The following is a 27634-nucleotide window of genomic DNA, read 5'->3' as shown; positions in this document are numbered from 1 at the left end:
ATATTTTATTTAGTGTAGCTTTTTTATCTCTTCTCAGCCAGAGGATTAGTTGGAAGCACACCAAATTGCCAACGAGGAAACAGGTTGTCATATGTTCAAAGTCCTTTGTAAGACATGTTCATGTCACTAAAAGTAAAATAATAATAATAATAATAAACACGAATTTCAAATACATGGTGGGTACCTACAATATTAATTTTACCTGAAATATTAATAAAAGTGAAAGTTATCGAGCAATGTCAAGATTTCTTTACATTTTCTTTACCATCAGTATTACTGCAATTTGAGTAGACAGAATGCTACTCAATGCATAATGACCTTCTCCTATCTTACTGGGCTGTCTGCATTAGTTCTTATTTACAAAACAGTTTTGATGCTATATGTCAAGTACAGCCAATTATTTGCAGAAATGCCCAGCAGTGTCCAGCAGGACACTGAATGTTAGGTAGGACAAGAGCCTGGGCACGGCCAGGTGTCCAGCCTCCCTGGCCCATTGAGCAGGGGCATCCCTCCAGTAATTTTCAACAAGTCAAATGCTCCACGAGTGTCCCCAATATCCTCCAGGGCTCAGTATCACTTCTTTGGAAACCCTACCTTAGATTTGTAAAACCATCCTGGGCATACAATACTATCCCAGTAAGTGTGGACTCCAGGGTCATCCTTAGGGGCCCAAGGGTGTATGGGCCACGCGTTCTGTTGCCTCCTACACCTGACAATTCCTAAAGCCATCCTAAAAGCAAGTTAGTAATCATATCCAGGTGAAAGCAAGTTAGTGCTCATACCCAGGACAAAGGTAAAGAACTCAACACACACCTTGATCCTTCTGGGCTGAGGATGGGAGGGAGTGCTGCCGAGCCGGCTGGAGATGGTCTTCAGCAATAATCACCTCTTGCCACCTACCAGACACTGGATTGCTTTAGTTCTGTTATCTCAATCCTCTTCACGACCCTGTAAAGAAGAATTCTCATCATTCTCAATGTAGAGATGAGGAAACGGGGACTTGGACATTTAAGTGACTGCCCACGATTTAAAAACTATTAAAACTTCTGTGATTTTGTTGCTCCTCTTAAGGCTTCCAGCCCTGTTACAACCTTGCGTTCCCTTTTGCAGCGGTTCTCAACCTGTGGGTTGCCACCCCTTTGGGGGTCGACCGACCCTTTCACAGGGGTCGCCTAAGACCATCAGAAAACACATACATAATTACATATTGTTTGTGTGATTAATCACTATGCTTTAATTATGTTCAATTTGTAACAATGAAATTGGGGGTCACCACAACATGAGGAACTGTATTAAAGGGTCGCCGCATTAGGAAGGTTGAGAACCACTGCTTTAGGGGGACAAGGAGACCACCTGATGGGGAAAGGGCTTGAGGAACAGGAAAAGGGGGCCTAAGAAGGGCTAATAGGGTCCCCAATTCCCCTGCTCGGGTTGCCCTGGGAGCGCACCTCCATAAGCCATCACTGCAGCGGCTGCTACTAGTCCCCGGTCCTAGTAGCCCAATTTCCAGGCATTCTGAGCCCCAGTGTCCTCTCTCTCCTCAGCACATTCCCAGTGGCCCTTGGGCCCATCCTTCACCCCCGCCGCCCCAATAGTCACGGGTCCAGCAAAGCCATCTACCGCCAACCCAGCTGCAGAGCCCACATTCCGCTGGGCTCCGGCTCCGGGTCCGGGAGGAGGTGCGGGTCCCGCCCTGTAGGTGGCTGGCTTCCAGGGCGGGCGCTCCCACTTGCTGCGCAGGCGCAGGCGAGCTCGGAGCAGGGGCCCGCGCGGCGTCCATTCCCTTGGCAACGCAGTACACAAACACTAACCCAAACGAGCGCAGGATGGGCTTCACCAGAGGCGGTGAGGAGGGTTACGGGGAAGGGGTGTCGCGTCCAGGGGAGGAAGACTGGGGGCGGCTGGGAAAGACAAGGGGAGGAAAGGCCGTTGGGTCCCCTTCATGGACTTTGGTCTGGTTTTTGCTAAGAGCTCGGCAAGGCCCTGTCCTCTGCTCAGCCTCCTGTGTCTCCCCGCCCCCGCTAAGGCACTCCCTTGGATCCCTCAAGGGGCCCTTCTCCTCCTTCTTGACCGTCAGGACCTGTGGTTCAGCACCCCTTCGGAACCGGAGAAGAGAAGAAGATCTTTCCTTACTTCCATCCGCACACCCTTTTGGGAAACAAGTTTCTCCCCCTTAGGGGAGCACCCCACAGAGGGCCTGGATGTTACACAACAGATACTGTGAGTATTCACCTTCCCTGAGGTGTGTCTCCAGTTCCCCATCGATTTAAAGATAGCCAAGTTCAGTGGAAGAAAAACTACAGAATGTGTGACCTTCAGGGTCCCCAAAGGAGAAAGTGCCCTTGTTCTCCGCAGCCAGCTGTCAGGGTCAGTGTCATAGATTAAAGGACCAGTCCTCCCCCCTCCCAGCCTCTATCCAACACAAGCCTTTGCTTCATATAGTTAAGAGGATAGTCCCCACTCCATTCCCACCTCCAAGGACTTGTGAACCAATGCCAGTTACCCACCCATTAGACCAAGCCTGGATTGTAGATGTGTTGGTAGGAGAGTTCATGAAATAATATGATCAGATACATTTGCATTAGAGCAAATCCAGCTCTGTGGTCAGAGGACTGGATTCACTGGAAGGCAAAGAAATGTCACTTACTCCGCCTTACCCAGGCACATTCCCCTGCAAAGTTACCTGTTACTCATGTCCTTGTTTCTATGGTCTTGAGTCGCAGAAGTCAAGAAGTCAAGAGAGAGCAACTCCTGCAGAGAAGATTCATTCTAAGTCCGTGCTGTTTTCATGACGATAACGTTCTCTGTGTTTTTCTTTGTTTGTTTTAAAAAATATATTCTACCCGAAGAGGTATGACTGGGTACACAACCTCTCCAAAATCCCGACCAGTAAAAAAGGATATACTTTGGGAGCCAGAACAGCCATGAGGTTTAAGCCGAATAAGGTTAGAAATGGTTGCATGCACTTCAGTTTTCGTGTGATCCATGGTGTTGTATTTGCATTGGGAAGCACAGGGCAGTGAGTGGGAGGTTACCTAAACAATATGCTCTGAAATTAAAGAAATATAGACATTTAGGCAAAAGCCATTAAGCCTATCTGAAAAGCTTGGGCTAATGCATTGGAAATGTATGTGTGTGTGTGTGTGTGTGTGTGTGAGAGAGAGAGAGAGAGAGAGAGAGAGAGAGAGAGAGAGAGAGAGAGAGTCTGGGAGAGTGGGAAACAATTATCAGGAGAAGTGGTACCAAATTAGAGTTTCAGTGGTGACTGAGACACCTGATGTTAAAGTACTGGAAGCGTTGTTTATATGCATTGGATTATCTTGTCAGTTAGAAAAACAGCCCAGCCTGTTGTGGCTCAGTGGTTGAGCATCAATCCATTCTGAGTCAGGGCACATGCCCAGGTTTTGGGCTGAGTCCCCAGTAGAGAGCGTGCAGGAGGCAGCCAATCAAAGATTCTCTCTCATCATTGATGTTTCTATCTCTATCTCTCTCCCTCTCTTTTTCTCTGAAATAAATAAAAATATATTTTAAAAAAATTCCACCCTGACTGGTGTGGCTCAGTTGGTTGGAGCATCATCCAGTGCACCAAAAGGTTGTCAGATTCCCAGCCACATACCTGGGTTCTCTCCTTCTTCCTTGCTCTTAATTCAATAAACATATTCTCCGATAAAGATTGAAAAGAAAACAAGCCCAGCCGGCGTGGCTCAGTCGTTGAGCATCAGCCTATGAATCACGAGGTCATGGTTCGATCCCTGGTCAGGGCACATGCCCAGGATGCAGGCTGCAGACTCAATCCCCAGTGGGGGGCCTGCAGGGGGAGGTTGATTTCTACAACCTAAGCAGGATGCATTTTTAGGTAGTTGAACCACACCGATCTTGGTTTTCTACCTATCATAGGCCTATTTCTGTAGCTTGAGATGGTTAAACCATAGCTGATACATGAACCAGAAGAGGATGAGTCTGGGGTGTGTGTGTGTGTGTGTGTGTGTGTGTGTGTGTGTGTGTGTGTGTGTGTATTACTTACAAGGCTTCACGTGTATACCTGTGTATCATCTTCTAACATATTGCTCTTTTTCTTGGAAACAGGATCTGACACCTCACCCAGGCACGTACCAGACAATAAATCTTCAGGAGGGAAAACGAAAACAAAGTTTTGCTCCATTTAATGTCATGTTGCCTCGATTTATAACTCACTCAAAGGACATGAGTTATCCTGGGTATGTCTCCTCTTTTCTGGGGCACTTCAACAGAAAGCGATAGGAAAGGAAGGACAGGTACAAAACCACTCATCTTTAAGATTCAACCTCTTTTGCCTTCCAGATCTCTGGCATCATGGAAGTGTAAATCATAGTGATTCGTTTAACGAGTATTTATGAATGTGCCAGGCAGTTCTGTGGTTCCAGAGATGTTTCATTGAACCCATCACACAAGGCTCCTGATTTCTTGGAGCTTACATTCTAGAATCCAGACAGATGAGGAGCAAATAAGAAAATATCAACAGTAAGGAGGAGAGTGGCCATATATGTATTAATCTGACCGCGACACATTCGAGAGTTAAAGGGGACCTTATGAATAACTATACCAAGACAGTAGCCATAAGCCAAACCAAGCAGAACGGTGACCTGGCGATGTGCTATGAGGGTGATAAAACAGGATGATGATATAATGCTGAGTGATGGATTGACTGGAGTCTACTTTATCAAGGGTTGTGGAGAGAAGTCTTTCTGGGAAAGTGAGTGACACCTAATTAGAAAGACATTAACAGCTGAAGGTGCTTGCACAACATTAAAAACCTGATCAGTCTGTTGCCTGTTATCAAGGAGTTAGACCTAGTTCAGGGACAGCTTACTGATGGGATTCACAAATAGTCACTAAGTCATAGACATCATGTTACATGTTTTGATTTCTAGCCCTGACATGTACAACCCGCAGATAAAGCCACCCGCAAAAGTCACCTGGCCAATGAAATTTGGATCTCCAGACTGGGCTCAGATTCCATGTCTGCAGAAAAGGACCCTAAAAGCTGAGGTAACAACACTGGCCTTCTTTAGAACATGATCTAGTTCTTCCATAGGGGCTCCTAACGGGGAGTCTGTGAATGAGCTTTGGAAAGTCCTGTTCCCCTGAAATTATATGCGCAATTTTGTGTGCATATACATATAGGAATTTGGGGGAAAGTTATACAATTTTATTAGATTTTTAAAAAATATTTTTATTGATTTCAGAGAAGGGAGAGAGAAACATTAATGCTGAGAGAGAATCATTGATTGGCTGCCTCCTGCATGCCCCCTACTGGGGATCAAGCCCGCAATCCAGGCATGTGCCCTTGACCAGAATCGAATCCGGGACTCTTCAGCTACAGGCTAACGCTCTATCCACTGAGCCAAACCAGCTAGGGCAATTTTATTAAATTTTTTTAAACATGTGCATGTCTGCACAAAAGTTCCGGTGAATCTTATTTAATTCTCAAATATTTTGTGGTAGGTACAGGAGAATTATCCTATATAATAAAAGGCTAATATGCAAATCAACCGAACAGTGGAACAACCGGTGGCTGTGATGCGCACTGACAATCAGGGTCAGACGCTCAATGCAGGAGCTGCCCCTGATGGTCAGTGTGCTCCTATAGGGGGAGCGTCCTCAGCCAGAAGCCCTGAGCCAGGCTCATAGCTGACAAGCGCAGTGGCGGTAGTCTCTTCTGCCTCCACAGCAGCACTAAGGATGTCTGACTGATGTTAGTCCCATGGAGAGTGGGCCTAAGCCATCAGTCAGACATCTCATGAGGGATCCTGGACTGCGAGAGGGCACAGGCCAGGCTGAGGGACCCCGCCCCCCCCCCCACACACACACAGTGCACAAATTTCATGCACCGGGCCTCTAGTCTGTATATGATAGAGGAGGAAATTGAGACTAAGACAGATTAAGTGATTTGTGCAGGCCATACATGAATCTAGATCTAGATCCATCTAGACCAGGGGTGGGCAAACTTTTTGACCCGAGGGCCACAATGGGTTCTTAAACTGGACCGGAGGGCCGGAACAAAAGCATGGATGGAGTGTTTGTGTGAACTAATATAAATTCAAAGTAAACATCATTACATAAAAAGGTACGGTCTTTTTTTTTAGTTTTATTCATTTCAAACGGGCGGGATTCGGCCCGCGGGCTGTAGTTTGCCCACGGCTGATCTAGACTCTAGAGAATGATGGAAAAACCCCTGCTCTTTCCATCATGTCACTTGAGTATTAGATCATCAGGGGGTTGTAGAGCATTCTGTACAAGCATGGATTCTGGGGACAACTGTCTGGGTTCAAATCCCAGCTCCAGTACTTACTTGATGTATGATCTTGGACAAGTCCCCTACTTTTTCTAAGCCTCCGTTTTTGTATCTTTAAAATGAGTATAATAATCAATCTGATAAGGTTGTAAAGATTGAGATAAGGTAGAAAAGCATTTAACACAGTACCTATAACATAATAAATGCTCAATACATGTTAGCTACCATAATTCCAAAGGTGCCTTTTATTTCCTAGTGGAATTTTGGATAAATTTCACAAATACTTATTACATGCCTGATGTATTAGTATAATTGTGCTAGGGCCTATAGGTCACATTCAAGAATTGAACATACCATCTTTGTTTTCAAGAAGTTTACCAGTTAACTCTTAGAGATTTACCAACTAAAAAAAAAAAAATTCTCAACATGATAGACACCAAAGTAAGATGATAAAGAGTCACTGTACCTACAAAAGTTGAGAGAATCAGCCCTGGCTGGAGTGGCTCAGTTGGTTGGGCATCGTCCCGTGCACTGAAAGGTTGCCGATTCGATTCCTGATCAGGGCACATGCCTGGGTTGCGGGCTCGATCACTCTTATATTGATATTTCTTTCTGTCTCTCCCTCTCCCTTCCCCGCGCTCTCTCTCAAATAAATAAATAAATAAAGGAGAGGATGACTGAGGCTAGATGACTGTGGGGTGGGGGTTAGCTAGGCCACAACAGCTGCAATGGGCACCTCCTTGCACAGCCAGGAGGACCAGAGACAAAGGGCTCTCCTCCGCATCTGGTCTGAGACAACATTCTCTCCTTGCAGCTGCCCAGCGACAGGGACTTCAAAAGACATCGGAACCGTATGGCCTACTTGAGCCTGTTTTACGGTTCAGAAGCTGGGTCTTCCTCCACATGCTCCTCCTGACCACAGCGTCTCCCAGATGGAGGACGGAGCTGCTCCTCTCCCCTGCACTGTGTGGTCTGCTCCTCGGCCAGCCTGAGGCCCAGGGCGGGGCAGGGGGCCCTAAGTACCCCGTGAGAGCATAAAGGCCGGTTTGGCTTTGTATTTTGGCCCTCACAGCACCTATTTGAAATGCGAAGGTTTCTTTTTTCTCTCTCCAACATTCTGAAGTTGGGGATTGGTCTGGTTCATGTTCTTTTCCAGAATGGAGAGAGGAAAGCGCTGGAGTAGAGTGCGGGGAGGGGGGATGACCTCGGGTGGAGGCCTCCCATAGATCCCACCCCGGCCTCCGGTCTGTGCTGAAGCCGGCTGCGCACAGACCTACTCTCCCTCCTGGTTCTCTCCCATCACTCAGTGAACAGACCCCCGGACATAGCTGCTGCTAAGTTTCATTTAGAATAAATGACTAAAAGCAGAACACACACAAAAAGGACATTTTGGAAGGAACTTCAAAGATTTTTGGAGTTTCCCAATTTATTCGTTGCAGGAAGTAAGACTGTGGTGAACAGAAGGGGTCAGGGTGGTTGGAAATGGTGCGGTGAGCCCACAGCCACACGAGGGCATCCCCAGGCCTGCGTGCGGGGTGCGGACAGCTGCCTCTCGCCGTCTAGGCGGCGAAGGCAAAGCCCACCCTGTTGTTAGCCATGTCGTAGACCGAGTAGTACTCCTTGAGGAAGACGTCCCCCAGGATCCACAGCGGCTGCCCGTTGGGGGAGGGCAGGTAAGTGGCCTCGATCCCCAGCCTGCAGTAGCCGTTGTTCTAAAGGGACAGGGGACACCAGGATATAACCATTTGCACTATAGAGACCTCCCCCCACCCAAACTTCCCCCACCCTGTAGTTCATGGCACCCTCTGGGGTCTCTGAATTCTTGTTCACCCCAGCCCTGCCCTGGGGATTCCCCATAGCTGCCCAGATGTGAGCTGGGACACGGGACAGCGGTAGGGCCCATCCAACCACATATCCTGGGAGTGACCACATACGTTGAGGACATAGGCGGAGGGAGGCAGAGGGAACTGGGACCCGCTGATGATGAAGGTGATGGTGGGCAAGCTCTCCACGGAGTTGCAGGCGACCACAAACTGGGAGACAGAAAAGGCAAAGCTGTAGAGCACCCCCTGGAGCCCAGACGAAGAGCGAGCCCCCTTCTCCTGGGTGACTGTGCTTGACCTTGCAGCACAGGCTCCCTCAGAGCGGGGACCGCAAGGCCCGACTCCCGTACAACGCTGACCAGACCCCCTCTTTCTTCTGGAATCCTCTCCTTTCCGGCATCTCAGCTCTTAGACCTGAGTTGTATCCATATGGCTATAAGGAGTTAGGCTCATTCCACAACAATTTCTAAGCCCAGAAAGTACAAATTACAGAGAAAAGGTGTGGATACACACACACACACACACACACACACACACACCTTGGGGAGCCAGGATTTAGTCTGGGCCCAGACTCTCACATACAAGGAGAAGCAAACTACTGATATGTGTGCAAAGAGGAGGAGGGGTGGGGACAGGAGGCTTCTCGGAGTAAAACCCGAAGATGTATGTCTTCCCAGTGAAGACAGAAACCCACGTGGAATGTGAAAACGCACTGTGCCCTGATGACATTGCAGTCAAATGACAGTGGCCAGACCAAGCTGGCGTGTGTTCCTAAGACCTGCGATGGGTTAAGAGCACCTGCCCGTAGCCGTTGGTCCCACTCACAGTCTGGATGGAGTCGGTATTACTCACCCCCTTACCCTTCCTTGCGCTGAGAGTTCATGCTGTGTTCCCACCTGATCTGTCCTGCCAGGGGCTCAGGGGCCCACCCAGCCCTTCCTCCTCCCTCTGATGACCTCAATGCCTGAGCTCGGGCTCCTGTGTTGAGCCTGCCTGGCTGTACAGACACTCCCGTGGCTTCTGGTTACTCACATCGCCGTTCTGAGCCTGCTGGGCTCCTGTTGCTTGCAGGAAGGAGCCCATGTACTGCTGGGGAACCGCCAGCAGGAAAGTGCCTGTATCTACGATGGCCTGGCAGCCCTGGGAGCACCAGCCAGTGGCCTGGTCACCGATGGCAAACCTGAGGGGGACACCAGTACAGAGAGTCAGGAGCGTCTGCGACCAACATGATCAGCCCTCACCCACCAGCCGCCCAGCTGCGGCATTCTGGCCCTTCCAGGAAGCAGGCCACCCGCTAACACCTCTGCCAGGCGTGCTTCTGTGCCTTCCTGGTCACGGAGTGTTGCCCTCAGGCTTGGTCTGGCAACCCCTCCAGCTCTGGCTGAAAGCTCTTGGAAGGCAGGACCTGGATGCCAGAGTCTATCTCAGCCTGAGGGTTTGGTGATTCCTCGAGAAAGCCGTGCCATGCCAGCAACAGGGAATGCTGTCATGCTAGAGAAACACCCACGCGTGACCCTCACCCACAGGAACTCTCCGCTTCTCTACTCACTCCTGAATGGCAATCTGCCAGTACAGTTCCTGGGTGACAGGGGCCCAGACGATCTGGCCGGAATAAAGCCGCTGGTCCACGCCGCCCAGGATGAGCTCTCCACCGTACTGATGGGTTGGTTGGCTGAGAAGGAATGTAACGTGCATGAGTTTCCATAATACAGATGGGTCAGCGTTGCTCTCCCTCCTCTCCTCTCCCCTCACCTCCCTCCCTCCCACACTGGGGTACGGCAGAACGAAGGGGTGCTCTTCAGACATCACCCGGCTCAAGGTACAAGGGAAAGGGGAATTCTCAGACACCCAATCATTCTCGGAAATAATTTTCAGAGAATTGGAAACACAGACTATGTCCATAAAGAAGATGGACTTGGAAATCAGGCACCTGGAAAAAAGCTATAAAAGTATCCCAGACACCCTGCCTGGGGCAAAGCAAGAAACCCCTCTGAGAGCACCCGCATGGCCTGACAGAGATGCCGAGGCTGCTGGGGGGAGGGTGTTTCTGTCGTGCCAGCTGGGTCACCAGGGAGTGCTGAGAGGATTGGGGTCTGTTGTGCTCACTACCCTGCACCTGCCAGTCATAGACGAAAGGCATTTGGACTTCAGGTTCCCTGAGGGTCGTGTGTGTAGAAAAGAAAAGCAGGGAGTGACGCGTGTCACAAAAGTTCAAGGCCAGGGGGAGAAGGAAAAGCTTTCAAATCAAAATGTTTGTGTTTGAGTCTCAGCTTTACGCCCACATGGGGGGAGCTTGCTTAACATTCACAGCTTGTTTGAGCTTCCATTTCCTCACTGGAAAAATGAGGCCAACAACAGGATTTGTAAGATGTCATTTGAAGTCATTGCTACAAGAACCCTTCATAAAGCCAGAGATGCCGTTATAATTAGCATCTCATTATTGTTCTCTTCACTGGTCAATGTTCATGGCGCTTGTTCTATAGCTCCACAGTTACGCTGATCACTCACAGCGATCTCCAGGTTTACTGGACAAATATTGAGGGACTACTACTTATTTTTTAAGAAAAGAGTCATCGGATGGTTTATGGCCACAATAAAAAATCCTTCCAGTGCGTTTAAAATAAAATTCCCCCAGAAATGTGTTTATAAATCTTCAGAAGTGCATAGCAGATTATAGTCACTGAGTCAGAAAACGCTACAGCCTGAGCTCTGACTGGTGTTGAGTTGTCCAAAGCTCCCACGGAGCCTCACTTGCTGACCTCTTCCCAGGAGAAGGCCTCTTACCGAGAGAAGTAGAAGCTGAAGATGGGCAGGGTGAGCTGGCCCTGCTGCAGCATCCCCTGCATGACTGTGGGGGCACTGCCCACCGCCATGTTGGGGTAGGCCATCCCCAGGATCCCATCGAAGTCTGAGTAGTAGAAGGGGTCGTTGGGCTCATTCTCGCTCAGGCCGAACTCCTGGTTATTGACGACGATGTTCTGAACCTGGGCCAAGCAGACAGAGCAGCTGAACAACTCAATGTGGACAAATCCTTCCCGGATGTAGGTGCCCAGGGTCTGGAATCTAGACCCTGATCTGGGGGGAGAAGCTGGCTTCTTTCATGCTGAGCTCGCTCCTGGGTGTGGGTGTGGGAGGTGAAAGGGCAACAGCGTCACCCAACCACATATGTTTTAGGAAAAAGCGTGTGGGTGCTGGGGAAGCAAAGGCGGTTGTTTCCTGGAGTTCTAGGTTCCATTTCCATGGACAGCGACTGGTTTTCTATTGAGCAGTCCACGTGCAAAATCTGTAGAGAAGCTATGGGTGTCAGACATAAAAACATAAGAAAACGGTGAAAGGGCAGATCTTCAAGTAACCAAGGTGAAGTTGTGTGGAGGAGGAAGCAGACGTTCTGTGTGGTTGCAGAGGGTAGAGTGGAGAGCAGGGAACAAAGTCACAGGAAGACACACAGTTTCAACACAGCGTAACGGGCTTTCTGCAGCCAGGGCTGCTGTGGAGGCAACTCCTGTCTTGGGGGGAAGGTTGAATGAGACGGCCTTTGATGCCTTTTCCAACTCTCAGCTCCTGGGAAGGTTTGACCTGACTAGTAATCGTGGATTTGTGTGAGCGCTTAAGGCTTTAGAAATGGGAGCCAGAGCACAGAACCTCAGAGGCTATGAGAACATCACTCACAGTCACAGTGTCATATCCCAGGACCACACTCAGGCTGCCACTCCCGTAGGACAGTGTGTACGTTTGCCCATTGTTTCTGAAGGTGGAGGACAGGCTGGGGTTGAACCTGTTGTGATTGGCTGTAGAAAGACAGAATGAAATATCAGCACCGTTCACTGCTTTCAGGATGCTTGGAGGAAACATATCCTCAATGGCCCGGGATCATCAGACCAAGTCTGGGATGGGGCTCAGCCTCGGATCCGTCACAATATAGACAAACCGTGTTAGCCCCAGAAAAGCCTGTCCCCTTAGGCAGCAAACATTGCCCGAATTCCTTTCAACCATCATTCCCTGAGGGATGGATCCCCTCAAAAATGTCAGGGATTCTGGCCACTGGAGAGAGAGGAGGGAAAGGGACAATGGAGAAAGAAGTGGAAGTTACAGTCTATGTCTTCTGCCTCTCTCCAAAACTGTTGGCAAGACTGAGGGCAAGATTTCTAGAGGTGCCTAACTTAAGAAGGAAGAGATCGTGGATATGCACCAAGAACTCTGTACTTGACATTATAACCTGGGCCAATCCTGACTCTGCCCCTTACTCTGCTCTCATCCATGGCAGGGGTGGCATGGCGGTATACTCACAGCAGGCCTGGCTCTGGCAATAGGTGGAGGGCACCCACAGATTGGAAGAGCCCGTGTCGAAGAGGACCAGGAAATTTTGGGGTGGCGTCCCAATACTTATCTCCCCAAAATAGAAAGCCTGCAAAGAAAGGTTCGTCACCCTCATTACGCAGCTTAGCCTTGTCCTAAGGGTGGGGAAGAAGCTGACCCACTGGGAGTCACATTTTGCCCAAATCACTCCTTAGGGGAATAAGAGGCTTCTCCCACAATCTTCCCACCCCATGTGTCATTCCCTAAAGTGGCTTCCAGCTCTGATGCTCTGTGTAACATCTTACTAAGAACAGTCCACAGGACACCAGTAAGTCCAGATGCCCTGAGCAGACATCATAGCCTCGAGAACATTCTAATACTTTCTCTGGACACCAGTGTATCTTTCCAAAGGGGGAGATTTTCCCTAGTGGCCTTGCACATGTTTTCCTTCTTTTTTTTAAAAAATGTGTTTTTTATTGACTTCAGAGAGGAAGGGGGAGGGAGAGAGAGATGGAAACATCAATGATGAGAGAGAATCATTGATCGGCTACCTCCTGCACGCCCCCTACTAGGGATCAAGCCCGCAACCTGGGCATGTGCCTTTGACTGGAATTGAACCTGGAACCCGTCAGTCAGTAGGCTGATGTTCTATCCACTGAGCCAAACCAGCTAGGCACATGTTTTCCTTCTTTCTCCTGCAGCTCATTGCTAGGACTTCCCTGCGATCTCTCCATTGAGTTGAACGTTACCCCTGTAAGTCTCTTAACCATATAAATGGGGCTTTGGAGAGATGGGCCAGTAATGAGAGAAAGGGGAAAGGAAAGGGAGCTACTACCCTATTAGATACTACCAACCCATAATTTATGTAGATACTTTCCATAGGAAAGTGAGACTTGGGTTTAGTAGTTAGTCCAAATCAGAGCTGATGAGGGGCATAAATGAGTGCTTTTACATGGTTATCAGCCAAGAGATGGACACCCCTCCACCTTCACTCACATCCAAGTAGTTAGTGATGGGCTCGTAGGCAACAGCATCGTTGCTGAAATGATACTTGGCAGCTGGGTCCTCCTCTCGGTGGTTCTGTAGGAACTTCTCTAGGACGCCCTTCTCCTCCATTGTCTGGCGGATGGACTTGCCTTTTTTAAGAATGATTCTGCAGAGAATAGGGTTAAAAAATGAATGAGCTTCACCTTGCCCCGTTAAAGCAACCTCTTCAATGACCTGACCTGGAGTTTTCAAATCTCTTCAGTACTTTCTGCTCAGGAAGAGCGAGGTCCAGGAAGTCCTCCTGGATTTGAGCAAGTTCTGACCACTACAGTCATTTCTGGATTCCCAACACAGAAACACACTACATAATATTTCGGGGGGTTTTGTGCTTATATCTTGTTTCCAGAGAATAACTGTCTGTTTCTTCCCAGCGCCTGCTATAAGCTTGGGACAGGGATTGTCCATTCGTCTAAACCAACAAAACACTCAACACACACACACACACACACACACACACACACACACACACACCATCCATCCATCCATCCATCCATCCATCCATCCATCCATCCATTTCAAGTCTTGGCTCCCAGTGGATGTTCAGTTCTTGGTACAATCTGACTGCCTCTCCAAGAGACCTGCAACCCTTTGCTCTTCTGTAGCTTGTCATGCTCCCTTGGAGCTGGAATTCACAGTGAGGCTGAATCCCAATACACACCTTTCCACACCCTCTGAGAGGTGTAGGCAAACCAAGACCAAGACCAGGATCTTCATGGCGCCGATTTTCACCAACACACAGGACACAGTGACAGACCCAAGCGTTGAGACGCACAGAGGGAGGTCGGGTCCCTCTCTTATACCCTGATCTCCCTGTGCTTTTCATCTCTAGGCACCTGGACTTTTCTGCCTGTGTAACAGCCTGTTCCCCTACACTCCCATGGATTCTGTTTGTTTTTCCCTTTGGCAAGCATGAAGGACTTTGTCTACTCTGTGGTCTGTTTAAAAAGCAATTAGTGGCTTTGCTGATGGAATCTAAAGATTAGGCTGTGATAACAAATGTAAAGTTTACTGGAGGCAAAAGACACCAGGGTGGCCGTGCCTACTGGGAGGTGGGTGCTGGCAACTTCTGCCAGAACAACGGAACAGTTTGCTCTTTAGCTTCAAAGGGCATGTGCTGCTTTGAAATTTACAGTCTACTCTCTACTTCTCTTTCTCCGCCCTCTTCCTCTGATCAGTCCCGTCTATAGCTTTCCATAGGTGATTCTCAATGTCCACGACACTCTGCTCCTATTTTCAGCGTCGCAGTTCACAAATTAGCCAACATGTAGTGAATACCCACTCTATGCTCACCTCCGTAGTGAGCTCTGGAAGTGCAAAGACCATTAAGAAATGGCCCTGGTATGCAAATGTCTGCATTCCTGCTGAAATGACTGGCACGGAATCAAATTACCTCCCCCCACCCCACCCCCCGCCATGATCATATAGTCAATAAATGGTAGAGGTGGGATTAAGTCTCTGGTGTGTCTGAACTCAACCTCTACCTAACCACAGGCTCCTTCTCTGAGCCTGGTGTACGCAAGCTCTCATAGCTTCAATGTGCATGAAACTATCAATCTTAATGATAATAAGAACAAAGAGATGTATACTTGCTTTCCCTTTTTTTGTAGAAAGTTATTTTATTTTGTGGGGGGGGGGGGGAGATATTTTATTTTATGGGGAAAATTTTTTTTTCATTCCTTTGCACACAAGGACCAAGTTTTCTTTTGGTCCTCGTAAAAAAATGTAACCCTGCATGCTGCTGCCACCTATTGGCAATATTTCTAACTTACAAAAATCGTTTTTTGAAAATTCAAATTAGAAAGTGACAAACGCTCATAACATTTTCTCCTCAGCTCGCTTTCCTGGGTGCAGACAACCGTTCCTGTTCATTAGTCATGCCCTCGGAGCCTGCGCCCTGCCCCCCTCCCATGTCAATTGGTCAAATCGTCACCTTGCCGGTGGTTCCTAAGACTCCCACCCCACATCTGTGCCTCAGTCTCTTGTCACACCCTAGACTCTTTCTTCAACGTTTATTAACTGACATTCTATTTTAAGGAGCAGCTGTCCCTTTTTCTCCCTTTTTAAATTCAGTTATTCATTGATAGCGTATGAACTCATGATATTTACTTTATTCTATGGGTTAAAATCTATTATTATTTTGTTGTGCAAATTGCCCCAATTTGGGCCATTTGGAACTCTTTCAGGGTGGCTCTTGTGTCCCTCTGACATGGCCTCATTGATTTTCAAGTACTTCCTTACTTTATGGAAACGTAAGATATTCCAGTCTTTTCTTGTGCCTCCCCTGGCCCAGCCCAAGAATCAGCTATCTTTTCAAGGATCCCCGGTTCCTTTTATTGAGAAGCAAAATTTAGAAGTCAAGATCTGAGCATTAGATGAGCTTATTGCTTCTGAAATGTCATTGCTTTCAGGCTCTCTCAGTGGTTCAAGCTAGGAATATAATTATGTATACACATACTGTATTTCTATATCAATTTTTCTACTGACCTATCTGTATACACTTTTAGAATCATGACTTCATATTGATACCTTTGATTCCAACACCACGGGGGTCATTCTAGCCTTTCCCTCTCTAGCCTGTTCGGTAAGTCGCTACTGGAATTCTAATTTGAGACTCATTTTAAGACTTGGAGATTACACTTTCAAAAGAAATGGCAAAGAAAGAAAGAAAGAAAGAAAGAAAGAAAGAAAGAAAGAAAGAAAGAAAGAAAGAAAGAAAGAAAGAAAGAAAGAAAGAAAGAAAGAAAGAAAGAAAGAAAGAAAGAAGGAAGGAAGGAAGGAAGGAAGGAAGGAAGGAAGGAAGGAAGGAAGGAAGGAAGGAAGGAAGGAAGGAAGGAAGGAAGGAAGGAAGGAAGGAAGGGAGAAAGAAATTACGTGAAAGAACTCGGATGGATTCTTTGCTTCCAGTTTATTCAACAGAGAAGAGATTGGCTCACTGTGGCTTTAGGACCTGCTTTGCCCCATGAATGGTTATGAAGGGTGAGGCACAGGAGGCTTCTGCCAGGCGATCTGGAAGAAAAGAAGGGCTTTCCCCAGCGTCTGCCACCAACAGAAGGGACGCTCCTTGATCCACAGCAGTTTCCTATCTTTAGACAGAGAGGACTGGTTGAAAGGGTCATCGGTTGACAGAATGGTTTCCATCAATGGGAACAAAGGGGTCGCCAAGGCCAAAGGAGTGTCCTGGGAGCTGGATGACAGGTCAGAGGGCAGCTTCCATCTAAGAGCAAAGTAACCTATCAGGGGTCTGTGTCCACCTCCGATGTCAAAGGCTCTCCTCTTAGAGTCTTAGTCTTCCCATCGGGGGTGACTGTCATCTTTCCCGAAGGGATAATCATCTTTGCAGGTGCTACAGTCTTCCTTCTACGGACCATGTTCTTCACTCCAGAGGTTTCAGTCTCAAGGTGCCCAGAGGTCATAGTCATCTGTTCAGGGGTCACAGGGGTCATGGCCTTTTCCCCAGGAGTCTCAGTCTTCCCTTGTAGAACTACAGTGTGCTTTCCAAAGGATGCAGCTCCCCTTGTAGGGGTCACAATCCCACCTCTGGGGATTGTGGTCATATTTTCAGTCTTTCTCTGGGTCTCAGTGGCCACACCCTCTCCTCCTGAGAGCAAAATCCCCGAAACAGTGGGCAGTGCCTTGGTCACAGTCAGCCCTCCAGGGCCAGTGCTTGAAGAATTCATAGCAGAGGAGGACCAAAATTTTGGTGAAAGAGTTGAACTGGACTCTATAGAAAATCATCAGAAAAAGATGAGAGTCCTACCCCTTCCTTCCCATCCCATAACTACTAGCAGGACTAGCACCACTCCAGGGTGGAAGTACCTGCTCCCCAAATCCAAAATTGGAGGATCCCACCATGCATGCACTTGAGGACACAGATAAAATCCCACCACATGGAAGCCCTGCTCCCCCACCCCATCATGTTAACAGGATCCCAGATGCCCATGGGCACTCAGGGGATTGTTAGGTTCCTGGTGAATGACCCCAAGAAGGAGCCTGCCAGTTCTCTATCCTTGAGCCCTCACTCTGACCTCTCTAGCGGCACCTTCAGCAAGACCTTGCCCCCACGGCCTAGTTCTTTACTTGTTGAGTTCTCAAGGATAAATCTTCTGTGTCCCCCAATGTAGGCAGCACCAGGAGCAGCGTTGAGGTCAAGAAAGCTGCTCTAGCCTGGCTGGTGTTGCTCAGTGGTTGCATATTGACCCATGAACCAAGAGGTCACTGGTTCGATTCCTGGTCAGGGCACATGCCCAGGTTGTGGGCTCGATCCCCAGTAGGGGGTGTGCGGGAGGCAGCCGATGGATGATGTTTCTCTCTCATCAATGTTTCCATTTCTCTATCCCTATCCCTTCCTCTTTCTCTAAAAAATCAATAAAAAAACTATTTTAAAAAAAAGAAAGAAAGAAAGTTGCTTTGGACAGTATATCATAAAGAATCAGGTTGGAGTCCCACCTGCACCCCTGAATAGCTGTGGTACCTTTTTGAGCCCTAAGCTCCTTATCCATAAAATGAGGACTATCAACCATCAGCTCTAGCATGTGAGGCCATCTCCTAACTGACAGGGAAGGCTCTACAATCAAAGAGGCAGCCAAAGAAATCTAATTTCCTTTTTGGCCTTTGGCCATGAAAGCAGGAGATAAAAAACAAATAGAGAAATAAACTAACATATACTAAGTGCTAACTATGAGCCAGCACGGATTTCATTCCATATCTCATCCGGTTCTTATAATAATGTCAGGAGGATGATTTCTATCTTACAGATACAGAAACCAAGCTCAGAGCGTTCAAGGGGAGCACACATCCAAACCAAGACTAGAAAACAGATTGGCCCGAGAATAATCAAAGCTCATGCTCTTTTCTCAATGTCCTGCTGCCTCACCAAAGCCTTTAGATCTAACAGAAGGGACCCACCCAGTGCCTGTTTATACAACCTCTGGCCCCAGCTTCCAGGTCATAGCTACTTACCAGCCTGCAACAGGAGGTTCTTTAACACAGAGACAAGGGGGAAAGGGCCAGTGCCACAGAAAGCGCCCCTGACATCGTCCAGGTCCAACGTCCATACCATGGCCCCCCCATAGTGCTCTTTCTTTATGAACGATGCCTGCAAAGGAGTAGTCAGTCAACCTGCTATCCTGGCCGCCCTCCAGATTGAGCACAATGGCAAAAAACAGAAGATGGACTCCCAGGAGGCAATACAGCAGGATGGGTAAGAGGATAACCTGTATTTGAACGTAGCCTCTACCACTTATTAGCTATGGGATCGTGAAAAACTGAGATTTCTTCTCTTCAAAATAAGAGGGTTGGGTTAGATGGAATTTGGAAACCCCATTTAGATCAGATATGTCTAAAACTCACCCAACATCGTTACCCTCACATTTTCATCCTCCACCCAGTGCGCGCACGCGCGTGTGCACACACACACACACACACACACCCACACACACACACACACACAGCACAGACAAGGGCCTCGTGACCACCAGAGGGAAACTATATGCTGGATCAAGAAAGAACCAAGGCCTCACCTTGTGTCTGAAGCTGATGGCGTCATCATAGCCGACCCACTCCTCCCCCTTGTAGGCATAAGGGACACGCTGATGTTCAATCCAGCACTTCTTCGCTCCCTGGAGAAAGGAGCAAATCTGCCAGGGGTGTCGCAGGTTAGTTCTGTGAAGGGCCATGGAGAGAAGCACCAGCAGACACACTGTTCCTTGCCCAGGAATAAAGAATTCCTCACCAGGGGGTGAGAAGAAGGTAGACCCAAGAGGGTGTGGGGAAGCCATTCACAAAAGACCTCCCATCTATTCTGAGTAAGTTCCTGCTATTACACATGCCTTCCTCTAGTGTCCAAGATGGGAACGATAGAAAGAGAACCAAGGTGGATGACTTCCTTAAGAAACCCGACCTGGGTTTGGTGAGTAATGTCAACACCAACGTACCAACAGTAGCACCTGACCCTTGACCAAACTTGTATGTTTCTAAAGAGTTTTCATGAACAAGTCTCTCCCCTGTTCATTAGAAATGGGCATAAAGTACCCCAACTAGATAGTTATCAAACTAGCCCTTGAACCTCGGATGAGTTTAAAAGTTCTCAAAGGCAAAGAGAAGTCGGTTGTTGCAATCAATCCAGCATCTGCGTGTCAGCTGGGTTTCCAGCAAGCAGAAGTGTTCAAGCTGGGCTGCAGAAGCTAATGTCTAAGTCTTTTTTGTTGTTGTTGTTCTTTAAAAGTTCTATCAAGAGTTCTTTGACCCATAATGCCCTTCAAGAACATTATTTCACTGTGCTACCATTCACCACTCGGTTTCATTGGATTCGCAGGAAAACATTCCAGCAGGTCAGCACAGAGCAAAGATTGGAGAGACACTGGCCCCGCCACTCCTACTTAAGGCAAAGCTGTACGTCTCCTTCTGGCACCCTTGTACCTGCTGTCCTGTCTTCTGCCTGGGAGGTCCTTCCCACGCTGTCATTCCTGCCCATCAGGGCTCTACCTGCTCCATAAGACCCTTCCTGATCCTACAGCCACACACTCTGTGCCTCTCGTCTTCTCTTGTGTTTTACAATCCCTTGGGTCTTGGTGTCTTTCCTCCACAAAAAGCAAGTTTTGCTGAGACTGGGATTAAAGAAGTGGAACTGGGGTAGAGAAGGAAGAATCTGTAGTAGAGGATATTTTTGGAATTGTTTCAAAATAATCTCGTAGTGGGGAGGGAGTCCGGGAGCAGAGATGAAGTAAGATTAGCCAGGAGAGGTTAATCAATGAGACAGGAGGGGAGGGGTATGTGGTAGTGGCGGCGGGGAGAGGAGGTCACACTATTCTTTTACTTTGCAAATGTTTGAAATTTTACACATACAGCAAATATTAATTATATTTAGGCCGTATAGTAAGTCAGGATTGGTGTGTATGACATTTAAGATTCTTTTTAAGAGTAAAATATCTGTTCCCCTTTATTTAGATTCCAACTAACCCCTCATCCCTTACAAAGGACTCAAATAACTTCCCTGAAGAAAAAGAAACGATCCCAGAGAGAGGCTTTCCCTTGCCCCAGTAAACTACCTCTCCATCCTGTCTGTGGCCCTCACCCTTCCTTTGCCCCTTGACCTTACTCTTGCCCACACTGCAGGTGGGGGAGCCTTAACGAATAGACAGAGGTCCCTATCCTGTCACCTCATAGTAAGCCAAGAAGCCAGGCTGCCTGGTGTACTTCCCTGGAGATGCAGGTCCCACAGCTTCTGCCTGCAACCAATGCTCAGAGTCCTTGAGGAGGTGAAACGTCCGCCCATAGGTGGGGAACCCCACGAGGAGCTTCTCGGAGGGGGCCCCCAGCTTCCGCCAGTAATCCATGGCATAGGCCTTCATAGGAAATCACAAACCCTCCTGTTATTATGGCCTGGGCTCCGGGGCAGGGGTCCGGCTGCCTCTGAGACCTTCCCTTCTCTTACCACAGATCTGGGGTCTCCTTGCTGAGAGAACAGGGGGCTGTTGTGCCCTGTGAACTCTTCCCAGCTCCCATGTACGTCGAAAGTCAAGACGTTGATGAAATCCAGGAGCCTGTACAGGGCAGCAGAAGGAAATGTGTATAAGGTTTGGGCTAGTTAGATGTTTAAGTCAAATCATCACTGTGCTAACTAGCTAACTAACTAACTAGCTAACTAGCTGTGCATTGGCCACCCAAGTTTCCCTGCTACTAGTATTTCTGCCTGATGGGCCTGCCCATACTGGGCCATCCACTTAAGATACTGCCACTAGAACAAACTACTAGGTAGGGACCACTGTGCCTGGGGACCTATGCCGTCCTGAGCGTATCCATGGAAACAGGCAGGACTCAGACAAGAACACAAAGGCAGTCGGGCCTGACACGTGCTAACAGGTCTGCAGAAACCGACGTGAGTAAAGCAGTGCTGTCCCACAGAGTGAGAGCGCTTCTTCCCGTCTGCAATTCAAGGGGCATTGAAACCCACCGCATCCGGAAAGCTGTCCTAGTGGCCAAGTGTAATTGAGCCCTTACCAGGTCGCTGGTGTAAGGGTTTACATGGCTTATCTCATTTCATTTCAATCCAGCCAATACTCCCAGGACCGTGACTGTCCCGACTGTAAGCTAGAGAAACTGAAACTGGGTGGGCTAACCAGTTCGCCTAAGGCAGTGGTTCTCAGCCTTCCTAATGCCGCGACCCTTTAGTACAGTTCCTCATGTTGTGGTGACCCCCAATTTCATTGTTACAAATTGAACATAATTAAAGCATAGTGATTAATCACAAAAACAATATGTAATTATATATGTGTTTTCCGATGGAGTTAGGCGAACCCTGTGAAAGGGCCATTTGACCCCCAAAGGGGTCGAGACCCACAGGTTGAGAACCGCTGGCCTAAGGTCACCCAGCTGGTGAAGGCAGGACCCCCTCAGCCCTGCCTGGCTGTAAAACTAACAAACTCCGTGCCCCCTGGGTCTCCCACCCTTCTGCTCACACCGAAACCACACTCCCTGGTGTAACCACTCACAGAAGCACCCCAGCCTCTCTTTGTTCTGCATCTGCCTCCGTTTCCCTTCTGTAACTGCTCGATTCTTGAAATCTGAGCGAATTAGTCCAGAGCTGGCCCGTTCAGAAGGAGTTATGAGCTATTCTTTGTCTGGCTGTGCAACCTGCTCTGCAAACTGGGCCCAACGGGGCCTGCCCAGTCTTGGTTCTGTGTCAGTGGTTGGTCCTCAGCTGCCTCTCAATGCCAGCCCTCTGCCAAACGGCCAGTGTCCACAGCTGTCCTCCGGGGCAGCAGAGGCCGGGCTCATGGGACTCTCTCCCGTGAGACCTAGTAATGGCTACACAGAGACGCTCCCCACGACGATGTGGGGGGCTGGTACCACATCACCTCGCTCTGACGCCTAGAGAAAGCCAGGGCAAATGGAGCCGATCCTTGCCCCAACCTGGGCCTGGGGGTGTGAGCGCGAGATGCCTCCTGCCCTTCAATGTCCTCCCCCCGAGGCAGCCCCCACTCGCCTTCCTAGCTGGGGCACATTGTAAGCCGTTTGGATGATTTGCGGGTCCCCAGAGACGGCAGCCGAGAGCAGCAGCCTTGGACACATGGTGCGCTGGGCCTCCTGCTGGAAGGCGAGCAGCAGCTCCTGGGACGTGAGAGAGGGAGATGCAGAGAACCAGGCAAAAACAGTCAGGGGGAGAGGACACCACCCAGGAAGCCTTTATAGACGGAGCCTTGACCAGGCTCTGGAAGCATAAAGGTGAGTCGGCCGCAGGCCCTGTCCACAGGCCCTTTAGAGGTAAGTGATTGCATAGAGGGTGGCAGGCAGGCTCGGGAGCAAGGGGTCGGACTGCCTGCCTGCAGGAGTCCAGGAAGCTGCCCGGAGAAGGCATCACCTGGGCGGGAAGCCTGGGGCAAGCCTGGGGCAAGCGCTGGATACGACAGGGTACCACACCTGCCCCGCAGCTCTTTGGTCCCACACCTCTCGGGTGGTGGCAGGAAAGGAACATTCCCTGACAGCTCTCCTGCCCTTGCCCTTGGCCTCCTGCTCCTACTTTGCCACAAGCCCACCTATGATCAAAGTAGAATCGTTTCCAGATTCCGGAGCTGCCGGCCTGGCCTTACTTGAATTAGGAAGAGGAAATTCCACCGGTCATACATGGGGCTGCCTCTCAGCCCAGGGTACAAGAAGCAGAGGTCCAGACCATCGAAGTTGTGCGTCCTCAGGAGGGAGATGGCCGAACTGATGAACTTTTCCCGGGTGGTGGGTCTGGACAGCATAGTGGTGAACCTGCGGGGAGATGGGGAGGGGCGGGTGGCAAGGAGCTCTCTCTGTAGAACCATGACCTCCTGTAAGGTCCCTTGGTCCCTGTCCCCATGAAGGGCACAGGGATGTGGCTGGAGGAGAGGAAGGCAGGTCTTTGAAAATCTCAAACCGTCTTCAAATTCCTTCCCAGCACCAGGGCTGAGTACCCAGGAATAGGGGTTCAGGCAGACACAGAACCGGCGCCGGCCTGGGGTGGAAAGCAGGCTCAGTATCAATGGCTGCAGAAAACACGGTGCCCACAGGCCAGGCACTCTGGCCCTGCGTGCCCTCCTGGGGAACTACAATCCCCGCCACCTGTCCTAGCGCGGACATCCTCTCCCTGACCTGAGTAAGGGAGGGGCCCAGCCAAGGGCCAGCATTTCCACAGAGGCCTCGGAGCTGACTGGGGCCTGGCTGCAAAACGTGGTGCCAGAGGCCCAGGCTCTGATAGGGGTTCTGGCCTCTTGGCTCTTTTGTTCATTGGCTGTTTGATGATTTTCTATGTTTTTTCTCCGTTGTTGGAAAACTTCCAATTTATGGGAGTTGAACTTTAAGCAATTCTGGGCTAGTTCTGTGGGCATGGATTGACACAGCCAGATTCAGGGTGAGGCAGGCCACCTCCTAGCGGCTGATCACTGAGGGACACCTGCATGAAATAGGGCCGGTTCCTTTTACCTCCCACTGCTGCTCTCTTTTCTGCAAATGTGGAATGCAAACAACCACTCTGTGGCCTCTTGTGTGTACGCTCCTGATCCAGCGTCTATAATGGCCAATGCTCAGAACCTGGCCACAGAGGGAGAGGCGTGGCCACTGCGGGATGGGCGTGTCCACTGAGGGAGAGGCGTGTCCACTGAGGGAGAGGCGTGGCCACTGAGGGAGGGGCGTGGCCGCTGAGGGAGAGGCGTGGCCACTGGGACAGGCGTGGCCACTGAGGGAGATGTGAGGCCTGGGTGGGCGGAGCCAGTTCTCACCCAACATCCCCAGTCCTCCCTCCACTGTCCCACAGGTGCATCCTCGCACTCCCAGGCGGCCAGGTCGCCTCTCCTGTGGTCCCTTCCTCCCGGGTGAGGAGGCAGGGTGGCCTCTACCCCTGGCCTCAGCCATGACATTGGGGAAATGCTCCTTCAGGGAACACGAAGGCAGTTTTTCCTCTGCACGCTGCCTCGTGGAGGGTGAGGGGCTCGCAGAGCTGCCACCACGTGCCAAGGCCCCCGTGTGGCTTTCATTTACGCTACTTCCTTCCCACACCCCACACCCCGACCAACCCTTTGAGGTGGGTATTTGTAAATATCCATTTATTAAGTGAGGAAGCTCAGGCCCTATGAGGGTTGGGGTTTCTTCCTCTTGCCCTAAACAAGACTCCCCCCCCTGTCTAAGGCAAACCCCTGCCTCTTATGAAGGGTTGGGGGGACAATTGTGAAGGCCCCATTTTGTCCCTTTGTTTCGCCCACCCCCTTTCCCATCACCTGCGAGAACTTCCCTGAGTCTCTCACTCACCTGGAGAGGTCAGGGGGCCCTTGATTCCAGGGCCAGATCAGGACCTGGGGCAAGCGTCTGCATTAGCTCCTCTGGCTTCCCCACCTGCCCTCGCTCCTACCGGCCTGCTCCACCCTCCCACCTGCCATCGCCCCGCCCAGAGAGAAGATGGGGACGGCAAAGTTTCACCTGGATGTGCCAAAGTTCCAGCCGCCGATGGACAGTAGGGTTTTCAGCTCCGGGTTCCTATGATGCGGGGAGGTCAGTGGGCAGCTGCATTCATTGGCGGAACAATGGGAAGTAGGGGTGGGAGGGAGGGAAAATGAAAGGGCAGGAGGAGGGAAGGAGCAGAGCAGAGCCCAGGAAAGGGGAACAAGGTAGAAGAGCGGGGCATAATCCACCCACAGGCATCCCCCCCAGGGAGCCCCTTAGGGGTTCACAACTTGGGGGTTGCAGGCAATTAAGATGCAGGTGTTTGTGAAGCATTTGGGATGAAGCACTTTAACAGGATAAAGGCCTGGAATCCTCCCCACTGGCCTTAAAGGGAGAGTTGGCGGTAGCCATGCCCAGAAGGGCAAGAAGGACATTCCAGGCAGAGGCAACAGCCATGGCAGAGGCGGGGTGGGGGGCTAGAAGAAGTTCAGGGTGTTTATCAGCAAGGAGTCCCAACTCAGGGACATTCTGGAGTCCTGCTTGAGGGAGGCTCAGACCAGAAGAATGGAGGAACGTTGACAAATAACAAAAGGCTTCATTCTCACCTTGCTCAGTGGTTAGAGCATCAGCCCATACACTGAAGAGTCCTGGTTTACAGGTTCGATCCCTAGCCCCGGTTGGGGCCCATGCGGGAGGCAACTAATCAATGTGTCTCTCTCACTTCGATGTTTCTCTCTCTCTCTCTCCCTCCCTCGCCCTCCCTCACTCCATTCCACTCTCTCAAAAAAATTCAATGGAAAAATATCCTTGGGTGAGGATTAACTGGAAAAAAAGGGGGGGGGGTGTCTTAATTCTCTTCCGTCTGTAAAATCTGAAAGTACGACCGCCACATCCATTGTGAACGCACCTCTCCTTGAGCTTGCTGAACTCCGGGTAGAGGCTGTCCTCATCCTGGAGGTCCTTAGCCACCATCTGGTTGTCATTCATTGAGGCGAAGGCAAATACCAGGTGGGTGCAGAGAAAGGGGTCCAGGTCACTGGGCAAGACCGAGGCAGGGCCGGGTCGACTGTGTGCCCAGTTGGTGAAATAACACACCAGTCTGTGGGCAGCGCCTGGCAGGGGAGAGCATACATTAGTCGACAGAGACCGAGGGAGAGGAGGGGGCTCAGCTTCCACAGAGCAGCGTGGACACAGCCTGAGAGGCCAGGCCACTGCAACACCCCTCACCCCCCTACACACACACAGACATACACCCCAAAGCTACATGGACACCCCCCACTGCTGAGGTCCCAGAAGGAAAAGAATGGCCTGGGAAATCCTGGTCAGAGCAGATTTCCGGGCCTGGATCCCAGACAAAGACGGTGACACCACAGCAGGTGACAGAATCCTCTGCTGAACTGGATTGGGTCAGTGACCCTGACACAGGACCAGGGCAGGGTCAGGACGCGGGGGACACTCAACGCAGAGCACGACTCAGCCAGAGAATCGACCTGCCTCCGGAGAGGGGGGCTCAGTCTCCTTACCATCCCGGGGTCTCAGCGCAAGAGCCAGCCCTGCAGCAAACAAAGGAAGGGATCGCACACAGAGTCAGTGCCCCCCCAGAGCTCAAAGCCCAGAGTGAGTGACACACCCCAGCACGCCCTCCAGCCCTCGAGAGCAGCCACCGGCCCAGCACCATAGCTGTTCATTTACTTCTTTCTTGTCTCTACGCTGAGTCAGTGGGGCCAGACCTACCTAACTCCTTCTCACTCTGGTGAACACCACGTAGCTACACACACGCTGTGCACGGGGACAACCAGGACTTTCAGAAGTCCTGGCCAAAGCTCCAGCCAGTGCTGCTCAGCCCTGCTGCCGATGGAAAAGCAGTGGCATCCCGGCTCTGCCCCACCAAGATTCTGATTTCACTCGTCCGAGGTGGAAACCAGACATAAAAGTCTCTAATGTGCAGCCAGGTTTGACAACCACTCCCTCATCACTCCTCCCTGGGCCCCTCTGGCCTCTCGCTGTGTCCCATCCACCTCTCTCTAATCCAGGCCACCGGAGGCCCAGGCTACCTCCTGGCACTAGAGGGCTGACAGACTGAGGAAGCCTGGCACCTCCTGGATGAGTGATACACTCACCGACCCACAGCAGCAGTCTCCCCAGGTCCATGGTCTGGGAGCTGCGAGGCTAGAGCTCAGGCCCCTTTATAGGAGCTTCCCAGGGACAACCGTGGGATAGCACTGGGCGGCCCAGCTGCTCACACGCAAAACAGGGACAGTGATGAATGAACGGGCTGCTGCCCAGAGTCGCAGTGACCCCAGCACGCCTGTCCTCCCTCTCCAGCTCTCAGAGCCAACAAAGCAAAGCTCCATCAGACAGGGACAAGGAGTGGGTTGGCACCATGGGCCAGGGGGAGGGCAGGGCTGGTCAGCCCCTCTTCCTGGTAGTCAGCCCCAGGGACTGAGTGTGAGGGAGAAGAACTGCCTGGGAGCAGTAATTCCATTGTTGTAAGATTACTGTTAGGAGGCAGTGCATGTGCAGTTTTAAGGTCCCAGCTCTGGACTCTGGCGGACCAAAGTTTGAACCTCAGTGTCACCAATTAGGAGTTTTATAATCTTGGGCAAGTAACTTAGCTCTTTGAACTTCAGCTTCCACACTCATAAAATGGACATGATAGCTCATACTTACTCCATAGGATTTTAGAGGCATGAAAGAGGTCATGTCTGGAAAGCGTTAGGTCAGTACTGGGTAGATAAGGGCTCAGGGAATGGTGGCTGCTGTTGGGGAGGCCAGATGAGCTACCCAGTGGAGCAAG

At 50.2% G+C, this 27634-nt stretch overlaps 3 protein-coding genes across 3 annotated transcripts; 1 reads left to right on the top strand and 2 right to left on the bottom strand.

Moving 5' to 3' along the window:
- Positions 1–1826: 1826 nt before the first annotated feature.
- Positions 1827–7557, top strand: CIMAP3 (ciliary microtubule associated protein 3). Its single transcript, XM_059675056.1, has 6 exons — positions 1827–1845; positions 2078–2220; positions 2850–2945; positions 4087–4217; positions 4911–5028; positions 7089–7557. Exons 1-6 carry the CDS (start codon positions 1827–1829, stop codon positions 7188–7190), a joined length of 609 nt encoding a protein of 202 aa, XP_059531039.1. The 3' UTR covers positions 7191–7557.
- Positions 7558–7690: 133 nt separating this feature from the next.
- Positions 7691–14267, bottom strand: LOC132220527 (pepsin B). The gene is made up of 9 exons (XM_059673706.1): positions 14099–14267; positions 13390–13546; positions 12385–12502; positions 11767–11885; positions 10882–11081; positions 9647–9769; positions 9130–9277; positions 8209–8307; positions 7691–7986 (listed from the first exon to the last, which is right to left on the bottom strand). Exons 1-9 carry the CDS (start codon positions 14152–14154, stop codon positions 7834–7836), a joined length of 1173 nt encoding a protein of 390 aa, XP_059529689.1. The 5' UTR covers positions 14155–14267; the 3' UTR covers positions 7691–7833.
- Positions 14268–16330: 2063 nt separating this feature from the next.
- On the bottom strand, positions 16331–26988 carry OVGP1 (oviductal glycoprotein 1). Its single transcript, XM_059675055.1, has 10 exons — positions 26958–26988; positions 25745–26048; positions 24874–24930; positions 23028–23193; positions 22424–22548; positions 20873–20981; positions 20598–20783; positions 18960–19076; positions 18400–18535; positions 16331–17161 (listed from the first exon to the last, which is right to left on the bottom strand). The coding sequence occupies exons 1-10, from the start codon at positions 26986–26988 to the stop codon at positions 16674–16676; spliced, it is 1719 nt and encodes a 572-aa protein (XP_059531038.1). The 3' UTR covers positions 16331–16673.
- Between the last annotated feature and the right edge of the window lie 646 nt (positions 26989–27634).

Source organism: Myotis daubentonii, chromosome 18 (genome assembly GCF_963259705.1).
Source record: "Myotis daubentonii chromosome 18, mMyoDau2.1, whole genome shotgun sequence".
Classification (NCBI taxonomy): domain Eukaryota; kingdom Metazoa; phylum Chordata; class Mammalia; order Chiroptera; family Vespertilionidae; genus Myotis; species Myotis daubentonii.
This window is presented reverse-complemented; position numbering and strand designations above follow the sequence as displayed.